General features: G+C 31.5%; 2 protein-coding genes across 3 annotated transcripts; both read right to left on the bottom strand.

The window, feature by feature from the left end:
- Nucleotides 1-1,501: 1,501 nt before the first annotated feature.
- Nucleotides 1,502-3,093, bottom strand: LOC11424751 (uncharacterized protein At4g19900). Its single transcript, XM_003593501.2, has one exon. It carries the CDS (start codon nt 3,013-3,015, stop codon nt 1,696-1,698), a length of 1,320 nt encoding a protein of 439 aa, XP_003593549.1. The 5' UTR covers nt 3,016-3,093; the 3' UTR covers nt 1,502-1,695.
- A 5,204-nt stretch (nt 3,094-8,297) lies between these two features.
- LOC11423935 (putative anthocyanidin reductase) lies at nt 8,298-13,973 on the bottom strand. Of its 2 annotated transcripts, none has more exons than XM_024776344.2 (5): nt 13,762-13,973; nt 13,363-13,473; nt 12,170-12,387; nt 9,206-9,594; nt 8,298-8,641 (listed from the first exon to the last, which is right to left on the bottom strand). In XM_024776344.2, exons 1-5 carry the CDS (start codon nt 13,877-13,879, stop codon nt 8,470-8,472), a joined length of 1,008 nt encoding a protein of 335 aa, XP_024632112.1. In that variant the 5' UTR covers nt 13,880-13,973; the 3' UTR covers nt 8,298-8,469. The 2 variants fall into 2 exon arrangements, with proteins under 2 accessions (XP_024632112.1, XP_003593543.1); XM_003593495.4 differs by having other exon boundaries at nt 12,170-12,382; nt 13,307-13,473; nt 13,762-13,968.
- Between the last annotated feature and the right edge of the window lie 680 nt (nt 13,974-14,653).

Genomic DNA, 14,653 nt, shown 5'->3' with positions numbered 1-14,653 from the left:
TTTTAATGTTGTTCTTCCTCCTCGTCTTGCCTTTTATTTATACTGCTTAGATTAAATGCCACGTGTAAAGATGTTTCTATTGAAAGCTACAATTAGAATAGGACAAATGCTAGAATGCTATAGGTACAAAAAATTATGTTCCCTATATCCAACACACGCATACAAAATAAATAGTAAAAAAAATTCTTTCCTGTTGCACTTAAACCAACCAAAAAAGCAGACAATTATCACAAATGTATTGACGGTTGCGTATGAAAAACATATGTTAAAAAGATGTAAATCTATTAAATGGATATTAGTCGGCTTGAGAATCGGTCTTTTCAATTGTGCATACAATCACCTTGTGCAGCTTCTTCATGCAAGAAGCATGTTCCATTTATTAAACCGGTAAACAATGCATGAATATTTTATTTCCATTGTTAATTAGATGATTGTATTCAAGTGGTTAATAAATTTCAATAAAAGACAATCCGTTTGATAGAATCTACATTTAAATCTTGATTAAAATAATCTTTCATTAGACTTTACTTAGAACTATTGTTTTGATTTTAAACATTAATCATTTCACTTCAAATTACTTAAATTTATTCAAATCAATTTTTTAAAATAGGTTTCATTCAAATTCATGCATGTTTGACAAGTGCTTGCTCAAATACACACAAATGCAATACATACATGGTCCCAAAAATAAAAACCAAAACATAACACAGCAACCTCATCACGTTGTTTACATAGCTTCATTTATAACTTGAAATTTGAACATATCTTGGAATTTAAACAGTTTAAAAGAGAAATAAGAACAATATTAATCATACTTAAAATTGGAAATCTAGCTCAACTGCTTAAGTATATTTCTTCATTCAGGTAGATAAACATAAATTTACAAAATGGCAATTGATGCATGGGGCGTATATATCTTAGGCATGACATTTGTGTTTGAACTAACAATGATGGAATCTTTGGGAATTGAAAGTAGTAGGTGGATCACTTATCTGTACCCTCTCCCTTCTTTTTTGTTTTTTTGTTTCTTTTCAGGTAGAGTATAAAATAATGTTACTATGATTTTGACCCAAAAAAAATGACTCCATTTATTCATTTAATTACCTCTAAAAATTTCAATTCAACCTCAATAGGCTATTAAAAGGATCATATATAAGCTGATGCAAGCCAAGGGAATGAGTTGAGAATGAGACAGAAAGTGAAAGTGAGTCTCACATGAATGAAATAAAGTAGGTGCCTTATTTAAGATTGTGAGCTGAGAAGTCATTTTCAAAGTTTAATTCCCCCAAACAAGTCAATATGCATGTCTTTTATTGATTTTAATGGATGTTTATAAAAGACATATTTTGATGGATGAACAAAATTGATTGAACTTATTAAATTCAAAAACTAATTTGTTATTTCGTAAGTTTGAGGACTAAGTTGCTCTACTAAACAATTTCAAAAACAAAAATGAGATCAACTAGATAATTTTCACATAAAAAAATATCATGGAAGAGTGAAGAGTTCAACTAACCCCTTAATTATTATCTATTATAGTTCTCCAATTAACCAACTTTAACCATCTAAAATATAATTTTTCTCCAAATACACAATTGGTCCATGACTAATTATAAGTTGCAAGTTGCAACACAACCATTGTTTAAACTTTAAACTAGTAATTCTAAGACACTAACTACAAACTTAATTAAGAACCTAATAAGTGTTGCAAAAAATGCAACAACTAGATATAATGCTATCAATAATACTTCCTTTAACAACCTCAAGCTTCCCACTTTGCCTATTCCAAAGATGCACTGCATAACTTTCTTTTCTAATTTGCACCATTTTCTTAACCAACCATTTTGAATGAATCTCATCACCAGGTCCTCTAAACAAACTCTTTATACCTCTCCAATCCACAGGATAAAATGCAGAAGGTGGAACCACACTGAAATTATACCCTTCTCTTCCACTTACTCTAGAAACCACTCTAGATATTAAATAAGGACCATTATGCCCCCACTTGTTACCATCAAAAGTAAGTGCAAATTCCTCAATAAACTTCAAAAGCAAAGGGTGTTTTTTATCAAATATCAACACAGCATTGTTCAAACGACTCCATTTCTTTGTTTTCACATCAATGTTCTGTGCTCCAATAGTGTTTCTGAATTTTGAAAAACTCTTCATGATTATTATATCAGCATCTATATAAATGCCTCCAAATTTATACAAGAGAGAAAGTCTAAGTAAATTTGAGAGGTTTTGGCCTAATGAAATTTCACCTGGATTTACATTCCCTTGTATTAAACGATTAAACCATGATTCTGCATGAGTGTTTTTGAATATATAGTTGAAATCAGGTTCAATTGCAATGACTCTAAAACCATTTTTCACAAAGGGTCTTAGAATTTGAGTTCCTTTATCAGAATCCATTGACTTTGAGACTATCACCAAACAAGCTTTTGGGTGTGACTTGAACAAGCTTTCAACTGATAACAATTCTCTATCACCAAATGCTTTCAAGGGTGAAATCCAAGTCATAAAAAATCTCAACTTGCAAGAACATGAAGAAGAATTTCCATTGAAAAATGCACCAAGTCTTTTTTGAAAAAGTGGAAATTTTGTGTCAGAGTGCAAGGTTTTTAGGCCACGTTTGTGTTTTTTAACTCTCTTGAATTTGTGAATGGAGATTTTGTGGAGAAGAGGGAAATGAGTTTTGTTGATGATTGGTGAATTATCTTCCTTGTGGGCGAAGAAAACAGACGAAGAGAGTTTGGTTTTGGTGTGTGATGGTGGAGGAAGAAGGAGAGGTTTGTGTGGGGAGTAATGATGAGGAATGTGAATGCAGAAAACGGTGAAAGCATTGTAAGCTAATAGGAAGAGAACGAGAAGAGCAAAGAAGGATGTTGGAAGCTTGAAGAGAATGGAGAGGATTTTTTTTTTGAAGTTGTGAAGAAAATGGTGAAGTTTGTGAAGTAGAAGCAATGGAAAATAGAGGAAAGGATTGTGATGATGTTTGGTATGATCTTCCATAAGAGAAGAGAAGGTTAAAAAAGATTCAACTTTGAAGTTTGAGAGACAATGTGGGAGAGAATAGTGGAGAGTGGGAGAGAGAAATGTGCATTAAATTTTGAAGTGAAGCTTAACATGTTATGTTCTGTTTGTTTTGGTTCATTCATGCAACTTTTCTGTTTTGAATCTTTTGATTATTATTTATTTATTATTAAAAAAGAGACATGTTTAATGTTTTTTACTTATTATTTAAAATTTTATACTATGATAAAGTTACTCTTTGGAAAAAAAAAAAGTGTAAACGACCCTTTTCAGTTTATTTGGTCCAAAGGAATTGGACACTAGAATAGCACTTAGGTGATATTAGGTTTTCAATGTCATATGATATTAGCCAATTATGATATATCACGTGTCACCGTTTACGTTAAATATAACAAAAAACAAGAAGTCCTTGTGAAAAAAAGAATAAAAGTCATTTGTTGCATTGTGGTTGATCAATGTCACATGACATCACAATGTCATCCAAATACTACCCGAGTAGTTGTAAGGATCGGGTGATTGTTGAATGACTATTCTAACATAAATTAGTATATTTTTAAATGGCTTAAATATACATTTCATCCTTGCAATTATGGGTCGTTTAAAAATTGGTCTCTGTAATCGTTAATCCTTGCAAACTAGCCTTGCATTCTTTAATCATTTAAAATTTCCTCCTTTAACTCAGCTAATCAATGCCACGTCATTGATTAGCTTAATAATTACGTGAATGGACAAAAATACCCCTCAACTCATCAGACAAATGCGAAAAGACCAAAATACCCATGGCTTCATCTTCTTCCTTTTCCCTCTCGTTTCCTTTCTCTGTAACACCATTTCTTCTTAAATCTTGAAACCTTTCTCTGTTCATCTTCTTCAATTTTCAGAAATTTCTTCATCTTTGTTTGCTATACAACCCACTTCCTTAAACATCTTTTTTTTTTTGTTGAACACAAGGAATCCATTTCCTACGCCACCACACATTAAGAAACAACTCCAAGTACCTTCAAAATTCTAATCCTCAAATGTCAAAATCTCAAATTTTCTTTGATTCAAACAAACAAAAAGTAATTTGAACAAACCCCTAAAAACATCAAGGTGTATTTCAAACACAGATACAACACAAACATCAAACCCAGATTCTAATTTTTATCATAAAAACCTGATAAATAATTCCCATCAAATAAACCTTTCATAAACAGAATGGTTCCAATCTGGTTCAAAGGTGAGATTGTAAAACAAAAAAAAATATGGCTCAGCAATTGTAGAAAGAGAAGGAGAAATCCAAAGAGAACAACATTAATTTATCAAGGCTGCAACAACCACGATGGAGAGAGAAACAGAGACGAAAACCGCTACGACGAATGGTATTCGCGTGGAATGGTATTCACGTTCCAATGGCGAGAAAAGTGAGGGAATGGTATTCGCGTGGAATGAACGTTATTTTATGAGATCAAGAAGTTTAGCAAATAAGAGATGGATCTTGGTTGAAGGAAAGCTGCTTCAAAAACGTATTAATGTGGTGTCGCGATGTAGAGAAGTGGAATGAAGGTTTTGAGAAGATGACATCAGGGGTATTTATGTTCTTTCTCATGCCATTTTGTTAATTTGATGATCTGGCAGTGATTAACTGGGTTAAAGGACGAAATTTTAAATGATTAAAGAATGCAAGGCTAATTTGTAAGGAATAACGAATACAGAGACCAATTTTTAAACGACCCCTAATTGCAAGGATGAAATACATATTTAAGCCTTTTTAACTTTAAATTGTATGTGTTGCTTCATGGTTTTTGTTAAAAATTTACTATGCCTAAATGGAAACCCACATACAACCCCAACCACCAGCAGTTACATGTGATAGTTCAAAATCTTTATACTAACAATTTAGAGTTTTTAGAAATAGCTTATTTCAAAATCCTCTCCTCTAAAGATGTCCACATCATCCTAATCCTACTTGGCATTTGTTCCAAAAAATTCTCCTAATTGTTAATACAAGCTTAATAATTATAATTAAAAACCGTTTTTTATTTAACATTAAATTGTACATAAAATGCATAGTTGGTTACAATCAAATAATTATTAATATAACTATTTTTTCGATTAAAATTTATATGTTACATTAAAAATTTGTACGTTACAATCAAATAATTATTAATATAATTAGTATTCGATTAACATTTATACGGTACATTAAAAATTTGGTAGGTTATAATAAATAACTTGAATAAATTATATTTTAAATTTTGGTGCGTTACACTATGACAGGAACCTACTAATTAAAAAATTTAATTGTAGTAATTAGTTTTTAAGGTTATATAATTAATTTTTATTCGTTACAAAATTTAATTATTTAATATTAATAAGATATTATTAAATTTCAAATATTATGAAGTTAATTTTTTGTAGGTTACATGAAATATAATCTAATCATTTAATGTACGTTTTATAATATTAAAGACGTTGATAATATTAATTTTAAAACGGTCAAATTAACAATTAATATATATATATTAATCGTTATAGTACTATTTTTTATATAAATAGTAGCACTTTTAGGTATGAATACACAACAATCACAAAATATAGTTTTTTTTTTCTTTTTTTGTTCTCTGGTTCTTTGATATCTATATTCTAAGTTATTTCTGTAACTTTTTATTGCAAAGAAAAATGTCTACGAAACACGACTTCATCTCTGATGTTTCGCCAAGAAAACAATCGTGAACATTTATTGTGAGGGTTGTTCGTGCTTGATTTGTTCAAGACTACAAAAATAAAAAAAACTACCATTTTCCATGGAGTTGGTTCTAATGGATCGAAAGGTACTTTTTTCATATTGTTTTTGTTTTTTGTTTTGTATTTTTTGTTTAAAGTATAGCGTTTTAATCTTTGTTATCTCATAGATCACAAATTGAGCTTGACAGATAGCATGTAAAGTGACACAAAATGAAATATTAGCTCAAATAACACTCTTCCATGATCCTAACACAGTTCTAGAGCAGAGTCATCATAAACATATAGCAACAACACATATGCAACAACACATATGCAACAAAGGGAATCAAAGTTTATCAATATTTATGACCTTTATATTTTACCTTTATTTTTAGTTGCCTGATCTATCTCGCCTGATCTATCTCGCATTAGCATACTAGAAGAGTTTTTTTAACCTTACTCTTAGGATCACCATTAATGAGTTGAAGAACTTGCATGTAATTGAGTGGGTTGACATAGATCTCCTACTTTTTTCTAACCCATGTTTGGTGGAGGTTTTAGTTTGTGGGATTCGGTTAGAAACTTTAAGAAGGAGGAAATGTTTGTTTGAAAAAAGGGGAACAATGATTTCGAAATGAAAATTACAGTAAAGTATAATAAAATTAGGTTAGAGTGTTTTAATTTGTGACTCATAATCACTAATTAAAAAAAATGATGGGAGGGGAGGAGGTTAAAGAAAGTTGTTTTCTGTCAATTTTTTCTCACTAGAGATAAATTGCTTCCGAGAGAAATACTCTCTCCAATCTTAAATATAAAAAATAGATAAATTTTTTTATCTTAAATTAAAACAAATATAACTTACTTTGACTCTATTTAATGTTATTTGTCCTAATATACATTTTAATTCATGTAAGTTTCATTTTAATATTTTTTTATTCTCATGAAACACGTTCCAATATATGGTACTTTTCATAATTTTATATTTTTTTTATCAAATCAAGAAAACTAATTGCACATAAGCGAAATTTTGAAGTTAGATATTTTTTTATAATTGAAATCCGAGATTATTGTGATTAAATAAAAAAGTAATAATTTTATTCATACTGGTAGATTAAAACGGAGGTAATCATACATGTTTAATATATTGAATGACTGAGAAACCAAAGTTAATTTAAATTTCTAATCATTAGACTACTTGTTAAAAAAATATATTGATTGTGTACATAGTAAAATCCTCTTTTATCATTTTGATGGTGTATATTAGTTATTATTTTGATAAAGCATATATTCAAAGCCGTTTTGGTAATTACACATTTAAGATCAATTTTGATTCAAATTATCCAAACAATATGAAATGATAAGAATTACTTCCACATTAATGTATCCATACATAAAACAATTTCATTCAACTCATTTTTATTTATTTTTTATAAGGCAAGAATAAAATGACATAAAAAAGAGAGGCTCCCAACTAAGTTGACACCCTGCTCTGATTTGTTGTTAAATACTCATAAATATTATTAATAAAAGGAAACAATACATAAAAATTGGGGGACATAAACCTAACCAAGTAAAACCACACAAAACACAAACGGGTGATACAAAAATTAAAACAACACACAAGTATATCAACCTCTAAATCTCTAATTAATCCTAAAACTAACTAAAGGTTTTCGATGTGGTGATTGAACCCTTTCTCAACACGGATGCGGTTCATGTACCATCAACTCCCTGCAACAATGGCAGCAAGCTAAACAACCCTTTCGAGCCTCACAGTTCAAATCAAACAAAGTGAATGACGAATATTAAATTGGCGTTTGAATCGTCTGCCAACAAAGAGACAATTCAAGATCCATCAACTCCCTACACGGCAGCAAGTATTAACGACTCTTTCGAGTCCACACCCTCCCATGTCAAACAAAAGGATGACTGGGATACAAAACCACAGAGTACACATGATTGAAATTTTTTCGAAACCGAACCTTCTCTTCCGACGTGTGACCATCTTCTCTTGCACTTCTGATGCAATCCCGAAACTTGGATCTCAACAAATCTGTAATGGAATTAGAAAAACAAAGCCAAAAATGAATCGCATCCATCTTGCAAGTGAAACACGAAACCACTACCACCTCCAAGGAAGATAACGCGACTTTAAACTGCAACCAAAGAAACTGGCCTAGATGTTACAAATCTAGCAACACCAGGTTTTCAACCATCTAGGACCAAAACACACCAGAGTAGCGTGTGTTGATAGCACCTAGGACCAAAATCGGTGTGGATCGGTAATGCGAGGTAGAAAACTCATCGCACCACCACCAGAAACCACTGCATGAGGACGATGAGAGGTTTGAAGAAGAATGGAAGGGGATGCGCCGACGGTTAGGTTAGAAGAGAGGTGAGAGCGTTTTTTGATATATATATATATATATATATATATATATAGAGAGAGAGAGAGAGAGAGAGAGAGAGAGAGAGAGAGAGAGAGAGAGAGAGAGAGAGAGAGAGAGAGAGAGAGAGAGAGAGAGAGAGAGAGAGAGAGAGAGAGAGATATTTTATTTTCTAAAAGAAACTTTTATTCAAAATCAATTAAATCAAAATCAATTATTGTCAACACAAAACTAAACACACACAAAGTGTAGTTTATTCAAGTAGAATAAATTCTACAAGTAAATCAAATCTACTTTAAATCATCCAAACATCATAAAATCAATTTTATAACTTCTAGAATCACTTTAGATCCTCTAAAATTGAAACCAAACACATACTATGATCGCCGACCCTTCTTAAGCATCTGATATTATCATCTAATATCATCTTCAGATCATATTTGTAGACAAATCCATTATCTATGAGCTTGTTTGAGTCCCATTTGATTCCCCTGTTTTGCCCTTCCAAATACCTACAGCAAAATACCAAATATTTTTAGAGTTTAGAGAGATATTTTCATAAGCATGTTATTAGTGCAAATATATACTAACTATGATGACTAATTTTTGTTGAGGAACTTGCATGACCATATTTAGTAAGATCTTTTATCCCAATCACTTTTTATTTATTTATAAGATTCTAATTCGAGACATTATTTAAGAGATCTAAGTTCAATTCAACTCTGATCAATATAATGTTGATATCATATTTTAGATATTTGTTTGTTAAAAAAAAAAAAGATATTTGTAATTGAACAGTCCACATCTAAATTTTCAACATTAAAAGACAATAACAAATTTTATGGAAACTATTAGTGAACTTTAGATTAATTGCACGTTAATGTCTTACTCACCAACTTGACACCATCCAATCTTTAATTGAACAATATATATTTCAAACTCATAATTTTTTTAGTTGATAGAGACATTGCAATATACATAGGTCGGTGTTTAAACTCCGAATTCACAGCTTATTCATTATCAAGGGGTAAATTTCTATTCATTAGACTATTTGACAAAAAAGGTAGTAAACTTACTTCTCCTTCAATTTGAATTCTGGATAGTTTTGAGAATAATAATTTCCTATCTCTGATAATGATGCACATGAGTTTACAACCAAGAATCTGCCATTGATAGATGGAAGCTCAGCGCAAAAGATATGGGCTTCACAAACATCATCAATGTGGACAATTGGAATTTTTCCACATATATCTTCTAAGAACTTCAAAGATTGGTATAAGGCTTCATTGTCTTGTAGCTGAGAGGTAATCACTGCAACACTTCCTGGTAAGTAACTGAGAGGAGTCTCCCCTCCCACAACGCCAACAACCAGGCTTACCACCTCAAATCCACCACTTCCATTTTCATCATTACCATAGCTCCTTAATAATTCTCTTTCTGCTAATGTCTTGGAAGCAACGTACCCCTAAAAAAAAATTAATCATAACTTGTGAAAAAATCGTAGAAATATGTTAGTTAAGTACAATTTAAATTTTGTTGTGTTTAGTTATTAAGAAGCAACAATGTTTAACAATAATTTACACTATCACAGTCCCGTGTTTAACGTCCCGATATTTTTTTTTTTTTGACGGAGTAACGTCCCGATATTTATATTATTATTATTATTATTGCTTTATTTATAAATGTGTGTTTTGTGATAAATTTGTTAAATGTAGTTATACTTATAGGACATGAAAATATTTTACTTTTGATATCTAAATCTAATTTGTTTTAATTGGATTCAATATCTTATTATATTTTTGGATAATCGTGCTTTTAATTTTGGTAGAGAGTATCTCAACAAATACTTTGAGTATTTTAGTTTTAAATAATTTAATCTTGAAAGTGAGATATCAACTTTTAATTAAGAGTACACACCTAATCAAGCAACTATTCTATTAGTGGTATGTTCTTGTCATTCTATTTGTCTCAAGATGGGTTGGTGAGAATATTCTACAATCTCATATTTTATCGGGTTTAACTAATGTAAGGTCCAAGTCTCTAGGGTAGAGCATCGGTCGGGGTCGGGGCTGAACTGGCTAAGATGAATGAAACTGATCAACTTATTTCAAGGCCCAATTCCGCCCATAATTACATTCGATTTGGGCGGGTCTCGTTTTCGACGGGTCACGGTTTAGGATAGAAGTAGAAAACTTATATTTATATGAAGGGTATTGGATTGGTTAATTGTTTGGGCTTGTTCACTTTTGGGCTTTATAGCTACTGCATTATTTCTCAGCATATGTTCGGTCGGGTTTGGTTATACCGGTTTTGGTTTGGGCAAAACCGACCCCGACCACATCAACCCATCTGAAACTGCACTGTTTCACCTGTGAACCCATTCAACCCATTCCAACCTGTTGATAGCCAAAATTCAGAATCGGTTTTATCGGTTTGGGGCGGGTTCGGGTCCTCTACTCAGCCCTAAAAGTCTCTTTGAGAAATAAATGTTTTTATGTATATGTTAAATTATCCATACCCAATTAACTGTATCATAATTCTATTTTAAAATTGGTACCGTTACTACTCGAAAATTTATGTTTTCTTGTTTATCCGTTGGACAACAATTCCAACTAAATCATAAGTCTACAATCTCATTAGACCCTTGATTTTAGAACATTCCCACTAACCCATCTTGAGACAAATAGAATGACAAGAACATACCATTAATAAAATAGTTGATATCTCACTTTCAAGACAAAATCAAACAAAATATTGTTGGATCAAAAGGATTAAATTATTTAGAACTAAAATACTCAAAGTATTTGTTGAGATACTCTCTACTAAAATTAAAAGCACGATTATCCAAAAATATAATAAGATATTGAATCCAATTAAAACAAATTAGATTTAGATATCAAAAGAAAAATATGTTCATGTCCTATAACTACATTTAACAAATTTATCACAAAACACATATTTATAAATAATAATAATAATAATAATAATATAAATATCAGGACGTTACACCGTGAGAGTAGCTCACTTGATAAGGGATGATGCATAATATATGCAGAGTCGGGGTTCGAACCCCGGATATCCCATATTCAACTTTAAGGTGAATTTCTCAAACCGCTAGGCTATTTTACAAAAAAAATAAAAAAAATACTATCATATTTTGTAAGATTTAATTTGTAAAAAAATAGTTAGTCTAATGTTACATTTTTTGATATCGTTTTACTCTGTAAGTATTTTTTAAATTTGACGGTTGAATTGTTAGTTTATGTAATGTAGATCATTCATAAAAGAATTTATGTGAATCTAAAATCATTTGATATGTTAGTGAGACCTAAGGGTAGACTTGGCCTCACAAAATTAGTGAGGTGCAATTTTTTGCAAGTCTGCACCAATGGCAGAACCAGGAGTAATTTTTTGAGGGGACAATTTCTTTAGTGTGTATATATTATTTCTCACAATAGTTATTCATAAAAAAAATTGTATATATAGTGGTACATACATACTATTGTATTTTATGTCGGGTACTCCAGTTCAACACATGCATTGTGCATTTTTTTATGGTACTTTTAGTTAAAATAATATAGTTGAAAAGTTAAAATGGGCAAAACAATAATCGAATCCAAATTCCCTATTTGAATAGGGAGCACCATTACCACTAGAGTAGACCATACGCATGTGATTAATTTATAGATTGATTTATATAATGTAACATTTAGCTAAAAATTAAAAAAATAATAATAATTGTGCTTGGACTGGTGTGGCACTTGCCATACCGAGCCTAGTCCAGGTCCGCCCCTGGTGAGACCTATCATAATTAAGGGTTTATGCACTTTTATTGAATATCGTCAATTTTGATATGCCTCAATAATATATAAAATGATTTTAGCTTTATGTAAAGTTTTAGGCAAATGATCTATATCATATATGATATAAAGTAACAGTTCTACCAAATTTAAAAAATATACACTAGTAAAACAATATTGAATGGTGTAATATTATTGATATAAGTGTTTAACTTGACCCTCCCTTCTCTCTATATTTACCTTATGGAAATCAGTTAGAGGAAGGTGGAGACTCTGGAGAGGAGTCCAACAAGTTTCATCAATGAAGTCTTTGTATCCACTCCCATCGTCCTTCAGTGGAGAAGCTGCAACCACGGTGCCAGTGTATATTAGTCGTCTCACCGTTCTTGATTTAATACAAGTCGCAGCTATGCTTTTTACGCCGGCTATTGCTGCTTCCTCTATGCTCCTAAACTGTGCTACCAACATCAACGAAATTTATAAATAATGTACAAAATTAGAAAAGTTTGACCACATATATTAGCTCTTTTGAATTAGTCAATTTAAATTTGTAATTGTCTTCATATAATTAATGTAACAGAAATTTTCAAATTCATGATTATTTCAAAAGTTCATTGATTGTAGAGAGAAAAATATCAATTACTACAATTTCAGTAGCAAAATTGATGATTCTTTTATCTAAAGTGTCAATTAGAAGAAGTTAATTAAGCAGCCATAAAATTGGCTAAATATTTCAAGTACATAACCAAAAGGAAGGAAAAGTAGGCATGGAAAAAAAACTCGTGCCCATGAATACCCGTCCAAGCCAACCTCAATTTGACGGATTTTCCTCAATTTGATCGGGTATGGATTTGGGTTTTTACCGATTTCAAAATACGGGTACGGGACGGGTAACGGAGATATATGTACCCACCCCGAACCCATATCCAAACCCTACCCGAATGTAGAAATGTCATATTTTTGTTTTTGTTGAGGGGGTTGATAATGATATGCTATGTTATTTGGTTTGATAATTGTCATGATATACAAACTTTTATTGATAGTTAAAGGAGAAACTGAATTATTCGGTAAATAAATGTTAAAATGAACGCAAATTGTTGGATAATGCATTACAATATTACCTTTGAAGTTTAAAAAAACTCTTTTTTTATCAATTATCAAAAAATTGATTCACTGCAGAACGGGGATGGAGCGGGAATACCATAACCCATTGGGGATGGGGATGAGATTCAATTTCTCATCCCCGTTAGCTATGGATAGGGTAAGGGGTAAGTATATGAGAGTAGGGGATGGGGATGGGGAAGGCAAAACCCGTCCCCACATCGCCCCATTGCCATGCGTAAAGAAAAGACTAATAATCAATATTTGGATATTAACCTGAGAATCAGTTTGATGTAGATAAGGAGTGGCAACATGAAAGACAAACTCACAACCTTGAATTGCAGTCCCAAAATCATCTGGTTTGTATATGTCTGCTTCAAATAGCACCAATCTAGTATTTGCATGAGGAAAGCCTCTCAGAAAGCTTACTTTGGACTCATCCTCTGAAATCAATAAATGAAGTCACCTTTAATAAGATTTTTTTAATATTAATATTTTTAACTCGTGCATAATTAAGAGCTTGATCTAAACTTAAATCTTAATCGTGCTGCTTGTAACAACTGCTGGACCGTTTAAATTTAATTAAAAAAATAACGGTCCTGCAACTGTTATGTTATATGCATCGACGCAGGCGTTTTAATCCCCGCGTCTTGAATTAATGAACTCACCAAATTTTCTGAAAAAAATGGACAGTGGAAAGAAAGGAAAAAAGATATGGAGAGAATGAATACTTAAGTTTCTAAGAGTGGCATGGACAGTGTAGCCCTTTTCCAAAAGCTTCTTGACAAGGAGAGAACCAATATAACCAGCACCACCTGTAACACACACCTTGCACCTCCTTTCCATCATCACTGATGATACTCTAACTTCTTCCCTCTTCAGTCACATGATAGGTACATATATACAAAATGGACCCCATGATATAAAATATGATTCAGACCATATATACAAAATGGAGCCCGTGATCTAACATATGATTTTTTTATTTATACAATTCTGACCACACACGGTAGTCAATAACAATAACTAAGCATTTTTTTATATATAAAGAATAACAATGCATTATCTACCCACTACTTCGGAGTTTGGAGTCCACCTAATAAATATGCCAGTAAACATGAGGGGTCTCGTCTCCCCAAGGCCACTAATCCAAATGGTGAGAGTATTTTATGTTTCTCTTCCTTTTCTTTTCAACTACATTTGATTCTTTGACACAGTGTGAATTTCACATTGTATCCAATTCCAAAATCTATAAAAATGTACTTGACAAAGTCACTAACATCTGAATATAATTGAGCACGGGAAGCTTCGATACTTCAAAATGGATGACGTATCGTATCTTTTACGTATTCTGCACCGATACTTGTCTGATACTTCTCGATATGTATCAGGAGAGCATCCGAAGATTAAATTTTATTTTAAAAAAATAATAATTATCAGATGCTTCCCGATACATATCAAGAGAGTATCTGATAATTATCATGCACTGATATCTTCCCCAAAACTTCCTAATTAATGTTAATTAAAATAACTTAATTCTTGAGTACTGATGTGTTCTTTTTTGGATATAGTGCTTTTTATTTTATCGATATAGTATAGCACTAATAATATTTCTTTTGGATA

This window comes from Medicago truncatula, chromosome 2 (assembly GCF_003473485.1).
Source record: "Medicago truncatula cultivar Jemalong A17 chromosome 2, MtrunA17r5.0-ANR, whole genome shotgun sequence".
Classification (NCBI taxonomy): Eukaryota; Viridiplantae; Streptophyta; class Magnoliopsida; order Fabales; family Fabaceae; genus Medicago; species Medicago truncatula.
Note: the sequence above shows the minus strand (reverse complement) of the source record. Positions and strands in the feature narration are given on the sequence as shown.